This window comes from Mustela erminea, chromosome 9 (genome assembly GCF_009829155.1).
Source record: "Mustela erminea isolate mMusErm1 chromosome 9, mMusErm1.Pri, whole genome shotgun sequence".
Classification (NCBI taxonomy): domain Eukaryota; kingdom Metazoa; phylum Chordata; class Mammalia; order Carnivora; family Mustelidae; genus Mustela; species Mustela erminea.
In genome coordinates this window covers 18,307,021-18,324,324 of record NC_045622.1, presented here as the reverse complement: position 1 = coordinate 18,324,324, position 17,304 = coordinate 18,307,021, and the positions used below count along the sequence as shown (strand labels likewise).

Sequence of the window (17,304 nt, the reverse complement as noted above, 5' to 3'; positions counted from 1 at the left end):
GTCCTCTTCTTTTACAAATATATCTTAGGAGGCATTTGAGATATGATTTTTCCCACCTAATGCTTCATATATGATGTAATTTTCAACTTACCACCAAAACATGATTTGTCAGCTTATTTATCTTCATATATGTATAATTTTTCCAGAAATTAGACTTTTCTAATTGAAAATTAGACTTTCAATTCTAATTGCTTTCAGTTTTAAGAGAAAATCACATACAGGGAGCTTTTATATACCACATCATGGTTTATGTAAAATGTTTATAACAAAGGAATAACTCTCCAAAACCATTTCTTATGCCACCTGTATAGATAGTTTTTCCCCTAAATTAGTGTTAAAATTGCCCATTTCTGGATATGGCTGTCAAAAATCCAATGCCCATCTAATACAAGCAAGTAAGAAAAAATTAAATTCTTCCATATTTATTTTAAGACCTGATAATTTTAATTCTGTTACACCTGATAATGTTTATTCAGTTTCAAAAGACAAAAGTAGATAATATTTATTAATAGTGACACTCAGCAGTAAAATGTGGAATGCTTTCTCCTCTTACCTAATGTACGTGTGTGTGTGTGTGTGTGTGTGTGAGCGTGTAAGCACAGATGTGGTAACATTTTAAGATGTTTTGATGGCAAGAAGCCTGGCACATTCACACACTTGGAGCAAGTAACTTTGGGAAAATATATTGCTCAGAGTTGTCGGAATGGATGTTTCTGGACTTGTTGGATTTCTAATATATGTCACGATGCTCTGTTAGGACATTGGGGTATTTTATTTTGTTTTTGTTTTTTTAATTTAGAAACTTTAGAACTATTTGGGAAACTATCTCCAAATGTTCTAGTAGTTAGTCCAATTTACATTCATTTTATTCAAAACTGAAGTGTTTCTATACTTTTTTCTTTCCTTATCAGGCAGTTAAGAGAGAAGCAGAAGTTAGATACATTTTTTGCTGGGTCACTTCAAGGTTTCTTTTTACAAGGAAGGGTAGAGAGATTTTGAGAAATTAAAAGATCCGCTGTGAAACTAAAAAAGCTTTTTTCCCTAGTTCTTATTCTACCCAAAATTCTGATTTGAAAATAAATAATAAAATAACCTTTCTAGAAAGTAAAACACAGCTCTGTAAAGTTAATAAGGCCTCATATTTTAAATCCTGTACAAAGCAAACGTGGACTGTGCTGGAGGACAGAGGATCCACTCTCTACACAGAGAGGTGGTTGGAGTTTTTTTCTCCAAGTCCAGTCCCCGGGCATTTTTGGTCTCCGACAAATGCGTTGTCTATACAATGTGAAGGACTTTGAAAGCCGCCACAGCCTGTTTTTCCCTCTCATGTCTGTTCTGCAGTCTCTCAAGCAGTGAGATTTCAGGCAGAGTGTCGTCTTTTCGAGTGTACGTGGGATTTTTCTTTTCTTTGGATACGTGGTCCGTCAGGTTTGAAGGTTTGGGTTTGGGGATGGTCTTGGCGTATTCCAGAGCCTAAAAACGTAAAGAGAACATTTTATGTGAAATGGATAGTGAGCTCTGCATTCCTTAAATGAAATCAAGTCTTAGGACATGTTCACTGGTAAAAGGAAGAGACACATTGCTACCATGAGGTGAGAAGATGCAGTTGGGAATGGAGAGCGGATGGGAAATGCCAGTCCTGCTCTCTAATGCACAGTTCCAACAAAGTAAGTTAGCCACGTGAGTATGCAATGGACAAGAGCTGGAAAATGAAACCGAGCTGTGCCTTCGGGTGTTTTCTTTCTAAAACGAGGTTTTATTCAAGTGTTTGAAAATACATTTCTCATGTGTGGGCTCTATTTAGCTTCTAGTGGTCTTCTTAAAACCAAGCCTCTGTTAAGGAGATACTAACAGACCTTTCCATTCAGAGTGGACTTGCTACAGATTGAGACCAAAGACGTCACTGTAGTTGACAAAATTGAGTTTCCATTTATTACATCAACTCTTCTTGTTCCCAGGCTTTTGAAACTCTAGCAGCTATTTATTAGAGGTTGGAAATTACTCTTTTCTTTAGTATATCTGTAAAATCCTGGAGACCGGAAAAAGCAGTCTTTTTTTCCTTTTTTTTAATTTTTAATTTTTAATTTTTTTTAGTGATGTCAGTTCCAAAAGGCACTACAATAAAGATGAGATCACTACATATGATTTCAAAACAGATTTATGTTTTGATATCCATTTTATATTTTAGTAAGTTTTTTGATAGCTGAAGCAGGAGTAGTATGTTCAGGTGCTGGAAGGGAAAATCATGTCCAAACTTCTCAGTGTGTGTAGAGGTGACTTCTGTAGGAATTTCTCATTACAGACTTGTCTTGAATCTCTTCATGGAAAAAAATAATGGCTTGGAGAAAATAGAGAAAGTGGCACCATGGAAACTCAATCAAGTGGACTGAGGTCTTCAAGGTCCCAGGGAGAAAGGCAATAAATAGAAAATAGGATGGTCTGTGTGAGAGAACATGAAGTACAAATTCCTAAAAGCACCAAAGGGTCACTTGTCCCTCATGCAAAGGGTCCCATGTTCTTCCTGGGACTGAGATGGAGACTTTGCATTGCGAGGCTCAGTGTCTCCACTGAAAGTACTTCATTCACATCCTGACTTACGGTTGGATGACCTCTGAGAGGGAGAACATTCTGTATTTTATGAAATCATTTTTCATGGCTAGAGGGACCTATGTATTACAGTCCCTTGGGAAAAATGTAGGGGAATGAACTTGAAAGAAACAACAAAGGACTTTTCTTTGACATATGTACCCATGAATGACAAGAAGACACTAATTCTTTAAAATTTAATGATAGAGAAGGAAATTGATAGGATTTATCAGAATTGCTAGATTCTTCTAAGAAATTGCCTTACTATTCAATTTAAAATGTTTTGAGTATACTTGACACACATGTTACTTTGGCTTCAGGTGTACAACTTAGTGATTCACCTTCTGTGTCACACTTTGCTTACCACAAGTGTAGCTACCACTTGTCACCATACAACGTTATCACAGTATCACTGACCATATTCCCTGGGCTATACCATTCATGCCCATGATTTACTCATTCCATCACTGGAAGCCGGTTATCTCTCTCTCCCCTTCATATGTTTTGCCCATCACCCACAACCTCCCCTCTGGCCACCATCAATTTGTTCTCTGTATTTATAGATTGGATTCTGCTTGTTTTGTTCATTTTGGTTTTCAGATTCCACATATGAGTGAAATTGTATGGTATTTGTCTTTCTCTGTTCTGACTTATTTCATTTAACGTCATATCCTCTAGGTCCATCCATGTTGCCACAAATGGCACCATTTCCTCTTTCTAAGGCTGTGTGATAAGCTTCTGTGTGTGTGTGTGTGTGTGTGTGTGTGTACACACACCACATCTTCTCCATTCTTCTGGAGATGGATACTTGGGTTGCCTCCATATCTTGGCTATCATACATCATGCTGCAATAAACATGTGTGTGCATATATCTTTTCAAATTAGTATTTTGTATTGTTTGGGTAATAATCAATAGTGTAACTATTGGATCATATGGTAATTCTATTCTTGATTTTTTGGGGGACCTCCATACTGTTTGGCTCCATCCTAGTGTGGCTGCACCCACTCACATCCCCACCAACAGTGCACGAGGGTTCTTTCTTTCCTCCATGTCCTCACCAACACTTATTGCCTGTCTTTTTAATTCTAACCATTCTGATCAGGTATAAGGTGATCTCACTGTGGTTTTGATTTGCATTTCCCTGATGATTAGTGATGTTGAGTATCTCTTCTGTCTGCTGGCCTTACTATTCATTTTTATGTGTCAGATTTGAAATACAAGAAGAAAACACATGGAGGACTAAGACCACGATGAACTTCAGGCTATCCTTACAGCGTCATTTGTGTTCGTGTTCTTTGTGTATCAATGTCTCTGATGGGTAGCCACAAGAAGGGCAGTAGCTTAGACCCCTCCTGGCTTCAGAAAACATGGGAAATTTGTCAAGTGGTGACAAAGGTTTCCTCTTCATTCTACTTGAGAGGCTAACTGCTGTGGTGGGGATTTCTTACCTTCTGCCGAGGGATGGCCGACTGACGTTCAGTTTTCGCTGTTTGTGGTTTTGACAGAATGGATAATGTCTTCATGTTATACTCCTTAACTTGCTTTGCATATTCCTTTTTTTGGATTAATTTCTGCATCTGTTCAGACAAACCATGTTACAACAGTACACAGGTCCTTCTAGATCTCTCTGTTCTCTCTTTAAAAGCGGCACTCCTTTGAGCGAGCTGGCCATGTTGTATTAGCGGCAGTGAGGAAATGGGATGACCATGCTTAAGGGAACAGCAGTGAGACAGTTAATGTTTCTCCTAGAAACGGTCTGTCTCTGAGGGGGGACATCATTGCCGAAGCACACCCAGTGTTCCCTTAACAGGGTCTAAATCACATTCAGCTCCTTCTTTGTTGCATTTACCCAATTTATTTTCATTTTGGCTTCCAACTTTGAACTATACTCTCTTTTTATGCCTTGAGTGCAACTGTAGTTAAAACACATTAAATGAAGATCTTCTTTCACTAGAGGAAAGGAAATAAAGTGGATGCACTTTTCAGGGGTTGGGAAACTCTTATCCTAAGTGTCTTCTCTGTAGCCACTCTTCAAAATTACCAAGATCACTCTATTGGGAAAGACCAACGACCATATAACACACACATCTCTTTTCATGTGCACGTGGCCCCCTTTTCTGTGCAGGCCTTCAAGACGAACTAAAAGGTGGATACATAAAACAACATTGGCTAGGTAATTTTATCTTATGGTAAAAGGAGTATCTGGGTCTCTATTACTAATGCTATTTCAGAAGGGCCTCTATTCAGAGGGAGACATTTGGATCAGGACTTGGTGTGGGGGTGGGTGGGAGACATTTCTGTACTGTTCTGCTAATACACAGGTGGGCAAATTCAAGCCTACAGAATGCTGTATGTACATCTCACTCACTTTGTCTCTGATAGACTCAAGGTCAGGTCCAAGGCCTCCAAGCTTTTCTGATAACCTTTCAGCTTGGAGCTCTAAAAATACAGAGACAGTTTCTTTTAAGGAATTGTGCCCCCCCCCCCCAGCCCCGCCATGCCGTCACAGCCACATAAGGAAAGAATGGAAGCCCATGTGGACTGTTGGGAGACGGTACATTTCCTGACAATTCTTTCACTCTAATGGTAGTTATTGATTATAGCATCTTGGGTAATTTGTGGCTGGTCAAGTAACATGTTTTGACTTTTCCAACTTCTACAACAACAAGAAAATTGGAATTCTGAAAATTATAAATAAAAATTTCCAAGTGAATAAAGAGGTGTTTCATTATTAACATTCTAAATGACATATACATTTACCACTTTACTGCTTTTGCTTTTACTGTCATTGCTAATCTATCTGTTCTTGTACGGTTCACGAAACCAAAGAATTTCCTGGCAAGAGGCAATCTAAATCAGGTAAGCATTGCTTCGAAAGGCGAGTGCTCTAATCATGTCCTAACATTCAAAAGACCGTAACATTTTTTAAACTTAAATTCAATTAATTAAAGTATATTACGAGTTTCGGAGGTCGAGTTCAGTGATCCATCAGTTGTTTGTAACACCCAGTGCTTGTTACTGCCACGTGCCCTCCTTAATGCCCATCACCCAGTTATCCCCCAGCCCCCACCTCCCCTCCAGCAACCCTCTGTCTCTTACGGTTTGTCTCCCTCTCCGATTAGGAAAAGGTCGTAAATTTTTAAAGGTTAAGAGTCCAAGCAAGAACTGGGGCACCTGGGCCGCTCAATCGGTTAAGTCTCTGACTCTTGATTTCCGTTCAGGTTTGTGAGATCAAGCCCCACATCAGGCTCCACACTCAGTGTGGAGTCTCTCTCTTTTGCCCTCTTCCCTGCTTGTGCATGCACATTTTCTGTCTCTCAAATAAATCTTAAAAAAAAAAAAAAAGTCTAGGCAAGAGCTGAGAAATAGCATTTAGTTAATGTGATTTTTGGATAATTTGAAGGGCATAAGTAATCTCATATCAATGTATCAGTGGTTACAAGAATTTGTTCTACTCCCACTGGCCTATTGGCTGACTACGCATAGCTCATACCAGCTAGTTTCTCCCTTGTCCTACCCCACCATAGAGGCTTGGAGACAGGTACTCCTTTCCCCAGATCTGCAGCACTGAGCTCTGGCCCAGGAGGTGTAAATGCAAGTTGGCTTAGCTTTGATTCAGGCTGGTGCAGCCCCTCCCTTTTCTTTTCCTTGCCTTGCATGTAGATATGATAGCTGGAGCTGTAGCAGCAATCTTGTGTCAGGAAAGACATGAGAGAGCCATATAAATATTGGTTCTGATGTTCTGAGCTGTGGACCGCCAGTACTAGTTACCATCTACTTGTGGATTAACTGCAGGTGAGAAGAACGAGCTCATAATTTTGAAGGTGCTTGGAGCCGAAAGCAGTATTGCTAAAATTTCAATACTTCAGAGAGCCAGAATCCTGTATCTTTTAGGCAACATTTCTATGCTGCAAGGTTTGAGTCCTGCAAATAGAATCTCCCTGATTAGAATGTTCAAAATGTATAGTCAAAAGTCTTTCAGTATATCTAATTGTAAAAGATGAGAGAGGCTCTTTTTTTTTTTTTTTTTTTTAAAGAGGTAGTTGGGCTAAAATCACTGAAAAATATTAAAGTATAGAGGAAAAAAAATTGCTCATAAAAGGCTTTTCAGAACCCTAAATCTCCTTAGAGAAAACAATCACCTGGCAAAACCAGTCCAGCAACTTCCTGCCTTTAACATCTGTCTGTTCATATTTTCAGAAAATGGCCAAGTGCTACAAATTAGATTTTTTTCACTAAGTATCTTAGCATTATGATGTATTTCCCTGTCACTAAATATCTTTCAAAAATGTGACTTTTATACATAACATTCTAAATGTTATTTAAGATGTCCTAGGGATAAGCATTGCTTGTGGGCTACTCTGATGATCACTTTGAGATCTAAACTTAATAAAAGTGGAATTATTGAGACAAAATCACAAACACACTTAAGGTCCTTAATGAGCACTTCCATTAGCAATGGGTAAGAATGCCGTTTTTTGTCCAAACCTTGATTACACTGGGTATGATCACATTTTAAAATCTCCGCTAATGATTAATAGGTGAATGAACTTGGGTATCTTCTACTTGGCAATTGCAAATTTGTTCTTTATCTGGTTCTTTATCTTGGACATGCCATCAGTACCACTGTTTCGCGATCACTAAGTTACTTTATATTTGGCAAAGTAAACCAGTAATGAAAAAGGAGAGAGCCTCACTCATATCCAGGTCATAAATCCAATTTGTCCAAAACGGATGAGAAATGATCAGTGGCCAGAAATCACAGACTTAGCGTGAAGCAGATTAACTTTAATCATTGCACTGACACAAAAGATACAGTGTGAAGCACAAATCATTGCTCCCGGCCGGCGCCCGCCCCCCCACCAACCCCGCCCCGGGTCTGTTGTCACAGTTCTTTCTATCTCCTCGCATAACCAGAATGAACATCTTGGCTATGATAGGAAAACAGCAAAGGGACTAGCATTAAATATTGACACAAAGTAAACAGTGTGGCCCAAGGACAGGCATGAGTACCCCAATGCTACTATCTCCTTTCCAGCATGAGCTACTTTTAGCAAAGTGCCCTTTTCTCAAGGGGGAGAGAACATGGTTCCTAACAGAGTTTGTTCTGGGTGACTGGCAATGAAAAATCCTGGATTTACTTAAGTTTGCCTCAAGTAATCTTGATTGGCTCTCAGTGCTGTAATTTCGTTTGATCTCTTTCCATCAAAAGTCTTTTCTAACAGCTTTATTGAAACAGAATTCACACACCACCAAATTCACCCATTTGAAGTTGTACAATTCAGTGGTTTTTTAGTATATTCATCAAGTTGGGCAAACATCGCCACAATCTGATTTTAGAACATTTTCATCACTCTGAAAAGAAACCCCTGTGCCCATTAGCAGCCACTCCTCGGCCCCCCTCTACCGCCAGCCCTAGGCAACCACTAATCTACTTTCTGCCTCTTCAAAAGGTTTTTATAGTAAAATAATCCTCAGAATTTACTTTGATTTAGTTCTTCTTGGCTGTTACAAGACTAAAAGGTCACAATAGCACGCTCCCCCTCCCCCCAAATTAAATCAACAATGCTAGTCCTGTTAGATCTCTAAACACAGGAGGAAAATAGAGTCCTGTTCTCAACAAGTCTCTGAGGGGGTTCACTGCTAGTCTTTGCATGAGACCTGTCTTAGCTGACCTCCACCATCCCTGGCCCCAGGCTGAGGACTTCAAACCCCAGACCCGCCCCTCCGAACTGGTGTTCTCTGTTGATGGTCCCCTGGGCAGAGGATGGCACCAGACTTTCCTGATGGCACGTTTCTGCCAGTAACTGATCCCACCTCTCAAGCTAGAGGAGTGACTTCTATTGTAAACGTGGGGCGAAGCATGCCTGACTAAAAAAAGTCCTGTGAGGACTTGTTTAGACTCTGAAGCGCTGTACCCTGCTGTGGGGGAGACGGCAGGGTTTTTCTCCAGAACATTCCTCAGATGTCTGAGTGTGAGAAAGTTACTCAAAATCAGGGCAACAAAACAATGCCTCTACTACTGGGGAACAGCAAGTGAAGGAAATTTGCTCTGTGGTTGCTAAATTTCATCCCAATAAACCTCCTCTTTAGAAGCCGTCAAGCAGCAGTACCCAGACGGTCTGTGACAACAAGCACAGGAGTTAATACCTGTAGCTCCGCTGTCCCAGAACTGCTTACACAGCTGTTTTGTGGCCGGTCCCAACAGATACTTTTATGCTTTTTGTCATCCCTTCTGCTGTGTCTGTCCCTTCCCTCCTGACGTCCAGATTTACCAGCACAGACCATGCTTAGTGTTCATAAACTAGTCGCATCAGAACTGCCAGGAGAAGGAGGAGGGAAGGAGAAGGTGCTTGGGCCTGTTAGCTCTACAAATCCTCAAACTTTTAATGTGATTCAAGTCGAATCCCTAGGAAACCACAAGATTTGCTGTGACTAGCAAGTGGGCACGACCCACATAATGATTCCCCTGTCCGGTGCCCCAGCTACCTGCTGTCCTATACGAACAGCTCGATTCTAAGTCATTTTAGCTTCTGGAGCAGCTTAAAGGACAAAGAGTGCTTCTGAGCATTTGTTAGATGCAAGTTGGAGGTGCGGGGCCGAGCAAATGGATACGGGTGGGTTGGAACATTCCTGAAAGAAAGCAAGAAGGGAGGGTTTTTCTGAGTTGGAAAGAGGGTTTGGGCAACGGTGACTAGAAGTTCTTTTTTAATTCCCCTTCTGATCCTCCCATGCTCTTAGACTTCTGGTGATACACACGGTCATCGGGGTACTTTCTACCGCCTCTTCTCTGTAAGACATGAATTCAAATTACTAATAGGAGAAGGAAAAGGAAACTAACATTTATTTGATGGTCTGCTATTTGCTAGGGACTAAACTACAGGCTGGTCCTTTTTGCCTGAAATACTTTTTTGGTCTTATTAACTTTTAAAAAAATTTTATTTATTTGTCAGAGATCGAAAGAGAGCACACAAACAGGGAGAGCAGCAGACAGAGTGAGAATCAGGCTCCCCGCTGAGCAGGGAGCCTGATGTGAGACTCGATCCCAGGACCCTGGGATCATGACCTGAGCTGAAGGCAGACGCTTAACTGCTTAACCGACTGAGCTACCCTAACATCCCTCTTATTAACTCTTGATCATCTAAATCTCAACTCAGAATTATCCCTTGAAGCTCTGCTTGACCCCTTAGGTTGGACTGTCAACTCAAACTCCTTTTTGCTCCTCTGCGCAACCCACACATACCTCTTTTTTTTTTTTTTTTTTAAATTGCAGCGTTATAGTGAAGCCATTTTCATGTGTGTCTACATGAGGAAGGGCCATGGCTCATTCTCTTTACATCCCAGCACCTAGCATGGTTCCTAATACGAATTCAGCACCTATGTTGAATTGAACTGCGGTTGATTCCCTAAACCGCCTTACAGTGGATGTCCCTGGGGACCGAGATATTCATTCCTCCACTTGCTGTTCGCTGTGGCTCCCAGTCTGGTCCTTCCCTAAGAACTGCCCTCAGCCAGATGCAGCTGCAATACCCAAAGTTGGGGCTCTCCCTGGGGAGACAGTCTGTAGCCAATGTCTGGTCCATGTGGTGGAGCAAAAGCCCGCGTGCTTTACCTTCAAAGAGCCGTCCCAACTCAGAGCCCACATGGACTTCTAGAGCTTCTGCTGCACCTGCATCACAACACTCTCTTCCTCAGCCAGCCCTGCCCCGCTCACCCTTTCCAGGGCTGGTTTGGGAGGCACGCCTCAGCCAGCCTCCTGCCCGTAAATCTCCATTTCAGAGTCTGTTCCTGGGGAACCCAGATCACCACAGGCCCTTTGCTTCCCACTGGTTGGAAGGTGCCCTATAACACAGAATGCATTTTCCAGTTCTCTCCTTAGCATTCCATGTGAGAGGTGAGCGACCTTTCCTGAGGGGGTTTTAATGCTTGTAACAGTGGAGAAATGCAGAGGACCTACAAAGCCACCTTCTGTATGCTTTCATGTCTTCCTGGAAAGATTTTGCAACCTCCCGCAGCCCTATTTTGTATCCTCAGATAGGAGAACATGCTGAGAGGCTCAGCCTTGACTAGGGGTCAAGACAGGGTGTGAGGACCGTTTCCGAGGGGCTGGTGTTTAATCTGGGGCCAAAAGAAGGTCTCTGCTTTTCTGCAAAAGGAGACCCTTCCCAAGCTGAAGCTCAAAGGAGGCCCATTCCAGGCAGCAGCCGGGGTTCACACTAGGAAGTGCCTCAGGACTTGGGGCCACCCAGCGTGGCAGCCACTCAGTAAGGACCATCCATAGCCCAGGCTAGAAGAAAGGAAATGAAAACCAAGGGCCATCTGTATAACAAGAATTAAAAGATTATTCACTAAAATGCTTCTGTTACCTTGAAGCCGCTCCTTTTCCTATGCTTTCTTCCTTTTTCCAGTTGGAGCAGATAGCCTTCGGAATTGCTACGACTCATTTCCTTTTGGTTTCTTTGGCTTCTCTCTGAACTGAGCTGGGATTCACTTTCGACCCTTGACAACAGAGGTGGAAATGTGACGTTGGATGGGGCCCCTTCCTTGGGCTGCACGTCGGTCAGCTGTATTAAGGCTTGCTGGTGCTGCTCCATTATCTGGGTGAGCTGGGAGTCTGGAGAAGCTCTAACAGGCTGGCTGTCCGAGGAAGGGTAGAATTTCCTGACGGGAAAAACATCCCACCAATCTGTTATTAAAAACTGGATACTTAAGACTTTTAGTAGGAACATCTTTATGACTTTGATGTATTCTTCATTCTCCAAATCAAATTAATGACCTTTAGCTTAATCTTTTAAAAAAATTATTTATTTGAGAGAGAGAATCCAAAGCAGACTGTGCTGCTTTGTGAGATATAGAAATAGAAAAATATAGAATAGAAAAAGAAAACACCCCTTTGAAAAGTCCTTGCTGCTATAAAATACCTGGAAATGTTGGATTAAATTTAAACAATGTCCTTTTGAGTACCTAGACGAATTTGTATGAGGTAGGGAATCTTTGGGACCAAAACCAGAAAAGGAACTGAAAGTAAAGCAGATTTTGGATAAACTGAAGCTATGGCTTGCTTTGTGGGAGTTTTGGACCTATGCGCTCAGGTTCTAACACTTCACTCTGGTACAGGATCCGTGAAATCTTGGCCCCATGTTGGCTGGGGCATCAGTTGAGATGCCTGTGTGAAGGCCTTGGAGAGCTATGTCTTGGATAAGAAGTTGGATTAGTGATTAGCTCAGTCACGAGCCTTGAGACTCAACAAAGCAAGCCGATCTGTCTTGGTCTAGGAATTTCTATACAACAGTATTTGGGGTTCATATTTACATTCCCATTTAGTCATGGAATCTAAGACCAAAAAATTGACATAAAAATGATCTCAGAGGAGGGATGCCTCTGCATATCTGGCAGAAGCAAATATAAAGTTCTCTGGAGGGATCTATTCCTTCTCAAGCCTGCCGAGGCATCTACAGACAGGATGACTAAACTACATTCACAATCCAAAATCCTAGAATCTCTGAGGAGATAATCTACCAGTAGGAGAGTCAGCAGACGCCTACACACACACACAAGAAGCAGTGGTAGATTTCTGAGAACTTCTGATAGAATATTAGATAGCATTCTTTTTTTTAAAGATTTTATTTATTTATTTGACAGAGATCACAAGTAGGCAGAGAAGCGGGGGAAGGGGGGAGTAGGCCCCCTGCTGAGCAGAAAGCCGGATGTAGGGCTCAATCCCAGGACTCTGGGATCATGACCTGAGCTGAAGGCAGAGGCTTCACCCACTGAGCCACCCAGTCGCCCCTAGATAGCATTCTTAAAGCAAGCATGTTTAAAATGATTCAAGACCTGAAAGAAGAAATTAAAACCCCGGGAAACCTATTTTGAAAAAAGAACAGGAAGGTTTTAATCAGAACCAAATAAAAATTATAGACATGAAAAATACTAGGATTGAATTTTACAACTCAGTGGGTACATTGTAGCCGTACTGGCTACAACTGAAGAGAGTTATTGCATTGGGAAACATATGAGAGGAAATTTCTCAGGAGTACACATAGAAAAAAGAAATAGAAAATAAGAAACCGAATTAAAGAGACGTAGAGTCTAGAATAACAGATTTTTAACGTACATCTCTTTGGTGTTCCTGGAGGGAAAAGAGGGTAAATAATTTTTCATAAGATTCATGGTATTTCCTTTGTCTATTTCCTAATAAAGGGAAATGGATGATAATTGTGTAGAATTTATGAAAGAGATGAATCTCCAGATTTAGGAATCAACAGCAGGATTAAACATTTCATACTTAGACCTAACACAGTGAACTTCAAAATGCCAAGCACAAAGGGAAAAGATAAAAAAAAATAATTATATTGACCAAAAAAACTCTTCATGGAAACTGGGAGATAGAGAAATGTTTTCAAAGAGTTTAACTCTTCACCAGGTTAAACTATAATTCAAGATAGAGCATAAAAGAATTTCCGGTAAATTTACCAGTGACTTACTCTTGTTAAAAAAAATTTCCAAAGCTATCTACTTCCGGAAGAAAGAATAAAATGGAAGAAAAACTGTGAGGTAAAGACATAAATAAACAGTTAAATTTAAAACATTGTATACAGTGTTAAAGCGAAGTGAATTAAGCCTCGCTGAGGCAAATACTATATGATCCCACTCATAACTGAAATCCAAAAAAAAAAAAACAGAATCCGTCCCATAAACCTAGAGAACAAACTGATGGTGGCCAGAGGGGAGGAAGTAGGGAATTGAGAAAAACGGGTGAAGGAGAGGGAGGTGCAGGCTGCCGGTTATGGAATGAGTAACTCATAGGAATAAAAGTCACAGCATCAGGCACAAAGTCACTGGTATTGTAACAGCAATATAATGGGACAGATGGTAGCTACACTTGTTAACATAGCATATTGTATAAACTTGTCAGATCACTGAGTTGTACACTTAAAACTAAAGGGACTTTGTCAACAGTACTCAAATTAGAGAATATTTATTTCCAAATCAGTAGGGGAAAAAGTAACAAAACTCTATTAGTTCAATAGAAGATCTAGATATCTGTATATATAGAGAGCTATAAAAGTATAGAAAAAAATAGGGTGATTGAAAGGACAAATTAACCCCTGGGGATAAAAATATATGTTTATGAAAAATAAAAAATTAATAAAAAAAAAGAAAGGACAAATTAAGGTGGGAGAAATAAATCCAAATATGGTTATCACAATAAATGTAAGTAGCCTAACGTTGGAAATTCATTTGTGATAAAAGCCCTTTGCAAAAGGATTAGGAATAGGAGAAATTTCCTCTCTCCCCTCCCTGTCTTCCAAAAGTTAAGTATTTTTAATGATATGAATGTTAGAAGCATTCCCTCTAAAGTTGGGGAAAAAAAGACCAGGATCCTTGCTACCTATCACTGTCTCCTCCAGGAAGCTAAATCCGAATTTTAATGCCTCCAAGTACAGCATACAGCACTGAAATGCCTTTTCATCACTTCAGATATCCAAAATTGTCTCCCTACTTTGAAAGTAAGCCCCTGGAAGGTACCTGTGCATCATACAACTTTCGTTTCTTCTATAGCATTTTAGTGCTGGATTAAGTGCATGGCAGATATGTGATAAAACACATTTGATTAAATGACATCAGGAAAGCTCCCTGGGAGTGATTTTTTTTTTTAAATCGCTTTTTCTTTTTTTCTGATTATAGAAGGAATATATCTACATTGCAGGGAACTTGAACCAGTCAAAAGTACAAAGATGACATTAGAAATAATCCAGCCTCTCTTGCCAGAAATAACCAGTTTTGACATTTTGGTGCATTTTTCTTTCTTTGTGCATAGTTTTACATAGTAGAGCTCCTACACCTCAGGTGTAAATTTATACCTTATTATTTTCTTTTTTGTAGAAGTGTTTCCTCATAACCGCAATGGTAAATCATGTATATCATGGTTACATGATATTTAAAGCCATAATTTACCTAAATATTTCCTTATTGAGTTATTGTTGTCATTTTGGTGAACAACGGTATTTTTGTGCATACATATTTTTCTGTATTTTTGATTATATCCTTAGGATAGGTCAACACAGAGTTAGAGATCGTTTCTTCCAAACATTACTTATAACCCTCAAAATATCAAAAAGATCAAAAGCGCTCGTTTTTTAAATGACTAGTGCCTCTGTCTGCTGCCCCCCCCCCCACCTGACCCCGGCTTAACTACAGTGGAAAAACTAGAGGAGACAGAGAAGAAGAAAAATACATTGAAAGTGGACTATTTGAGGCAGAAATCAGAGCCAACTGGGGCACCTGGATGGCTCAGTCTGTTAAGCATCCAACTCGGTTTTGGCTCAGGTCACGATCTCAGGGTTGTGAGATCAAGCCCTGCCTTGGGCTCCACGCTCAGTAGGGCGTCTGCCTGAGAGTCTCTTTCTCCCTCTCCCTGTGCCCCTCTCACCTTCCACACTTGCTGCTCTCTCTCTCCCCCATAAATAAAATAAATCATAAAAAAAAAAAATTCGGAGCCAAGGACCGTGTTAGGTGATGTCTTCCTCTCCCCTGACCATCCCCGTATGTGCCCACCCCCCATTCTCCTCCTCCTGTCTTCAGTAGTCTCTCGTTTCTCCTCTAGAAAAAACACTTGAGAAAAGGGGAGTTCTTACCATAATATTTCTAAGTTCTTGTATTTTGTCTCTGTGTAGATCTGCTTGGATTGCTTCTTATTTTCCCTCGATCCATTAACATTTTTGTTACTAGCAGACTGGGAGCCTTTCTGGCTCAGTGCCACTGGTCTTTCAGTAAGCTCATTAAGGAAGTTCAAGTCCATATTGGAAAGGGTGTTGAGGTGTAGCTGCTGATGTGACGGTCTTTTCTCTTCTCGGCCTCTGTGTCCTCTTTCTTTCTTAACATTCACCAAGTGATTTCCAGTAGAGTTTTTGTATAACATCTTGTCAAAAGCCTGCTGTGGTGCAGCAAATTTATTGGAGGTTGCTTCAGGCTCCTGGCTCCTAAGTGCGCCTGAGTGTAGTAAATCATTGTTAGGCGCATTCATAATTCTGATTGTTTCGTGCTTTACTGAAGTATCAGCAGGCTGATTCTGGTTGTGTTTCTGTCTGGGAGTGCTATGCGGGTTTCTGTGACTGACAGCCAGCTCTTCAGTCACCAGAGGCTTCAGGCCATGCTGACGTTTATGCTGCTTTCGAATCTTGTGCCGGACTGGTTTTCTGGAAGGTTGCTGGCCATTGGTTGTTTCAGAAGATGCACCTCTCGGCACGCTGTTTGATTTTGCACTTTCATTTTGAGACAGTTGTTCCTGGTAATCCTAAAAAGATACCTTTGGTTAATGTAAACTCAGATGATTGGCAGTCTTCACATTTTACTTAGTATTTTTTCAGACCAGGAGTTGAGACTGCTGGGAAGGTGACCACAGATTTGAAAGGAGATAAAGAGTCCAGGAGGTCCTTTCCTAATTTCAGGATATGAGCATGACTAGCTGAGAAAGTCTTCCTGGCAATTTCAGATTACGAATTTTCTAAAAAGAAGTAGAGAGCTTAGAATGGGCTTGATATTAAAGACAAGTCTTTGACTTCAAGTGTAAAATGAAGTGTTACCAAATGGGGGGTTAGGGGGAGGAGATTTACCTCCACAGGGCTACAAAGAAAGTACAAATCTACATTGAAATATGCAAGTTTATTTCAACTAAGGTGAACATTTAAAAAAATCTCAACCGGAGAGGACATCAGTGATTTGCTTTACCGAACAAGTACAAGTCAGATACAAGATGCCATTTAGATGATCAGATCTTCTTACTCATATAGGTCAGAAGCTAGAAATGACCTCTTCACCAGATGAAACAAATTAGATTTTATTCAGAGGATTATAAAAGGGTCTGCACTGTGATAGGACATTTGTGAAGCCACAAGGGTTGTTTTGCTTCAATTCCTTAATATAGCCTGTACTTAGGCAATCAAACATCTGGGGGAAATATTTCAATTTCAGAACGGTCTTTATGCTTTTCAAAGTCTTATAACAACAAAATGTACTCCTGGTATAATAGATACACTATGTAACTATATTGTGCTAAGCCATTTAGAAATATTTTCCAAGGAATAAAGCACTCATTACTTTGTGGAGAACTAGCAGAGTTAAGAGGCCTTTGGAAAGAATGATTAACTGCTTAGTAAAAACAGTAACATGACCATATGCATCAATGTGGTATAGAACTACAAATTATTTCTTTCTGAACACACATATAAAAAGAAATCTCTCTCTGTGCAACATTAATTGAAAAATGCCGGTTACCTTGGTCATTCAAGGGGGAAAAAAAAAACCCTTAAAGTGAATAACTCCTATTTTTGCTCAAATGGTTTCAGCTTGCTATGAAGGATGGTCAAATTACTGCAATGAGTTCAACTTTTCACTTTTCTGATATAATTACTAAGACAGCCTATTCCGTATAATATTAAGTGGTATTCTATTTCCAATGACATCTCCCTGTAATGATGAGGTTGAGGCTGTTAAATTTAAAACAGTCCCATACAATGTTACTTTGCATATCAGATTTTCAAGTATTAATGGCTTATCTGAAATTCAAAGCATGTTCTCCTTGCTTTCTGGAGGATTGGCTAGGTTCTGATGAGCTCGTCTACACTTTGAATTTTTACCGGTGGCACTCCAAAAAAGGAAGAACTTCCTTCTCTGTGTTTCAGTTGAGAGAAGGGTTCTTCTTCCATTCAGTATAT

The 17,304-nt window shown here is 40.5% G+C and overlaps 1 protein-coding gene across 1 annotated transcript in view; it reads right to left on the bottom strand.

Annotated features, from left to right (window-relative positions):
- Positions 1-1,120: 1,120 nt before the first annotated feature.
- The window catches only part of JHY (junctional cadherin complex regulator), a 54,532-nt gene continuing 38,348 nt past the window's right edge, over positions 1,121-17,304 (bottom strand). Inside the window, 6 exon segments of the mRNA XM_032359128.1 lie at positions 1,121-1,473; positions 4,036-4,164; positions 4,956-5,002; positions 5,005-5,026; positions 10,954-11,248; positions 15,226-15,884. Coding sequence (XP_032215019.1) covers positions 1,276-1,473; positions 4,036-4,164; positions 4,956-5,002; positions 5,005-5,026; positions 10,954-11,248; positions 15,226-15,884 — 1,350 coding nt within the window. The 3' untranslated portion in view covers positions 1,121-1,275.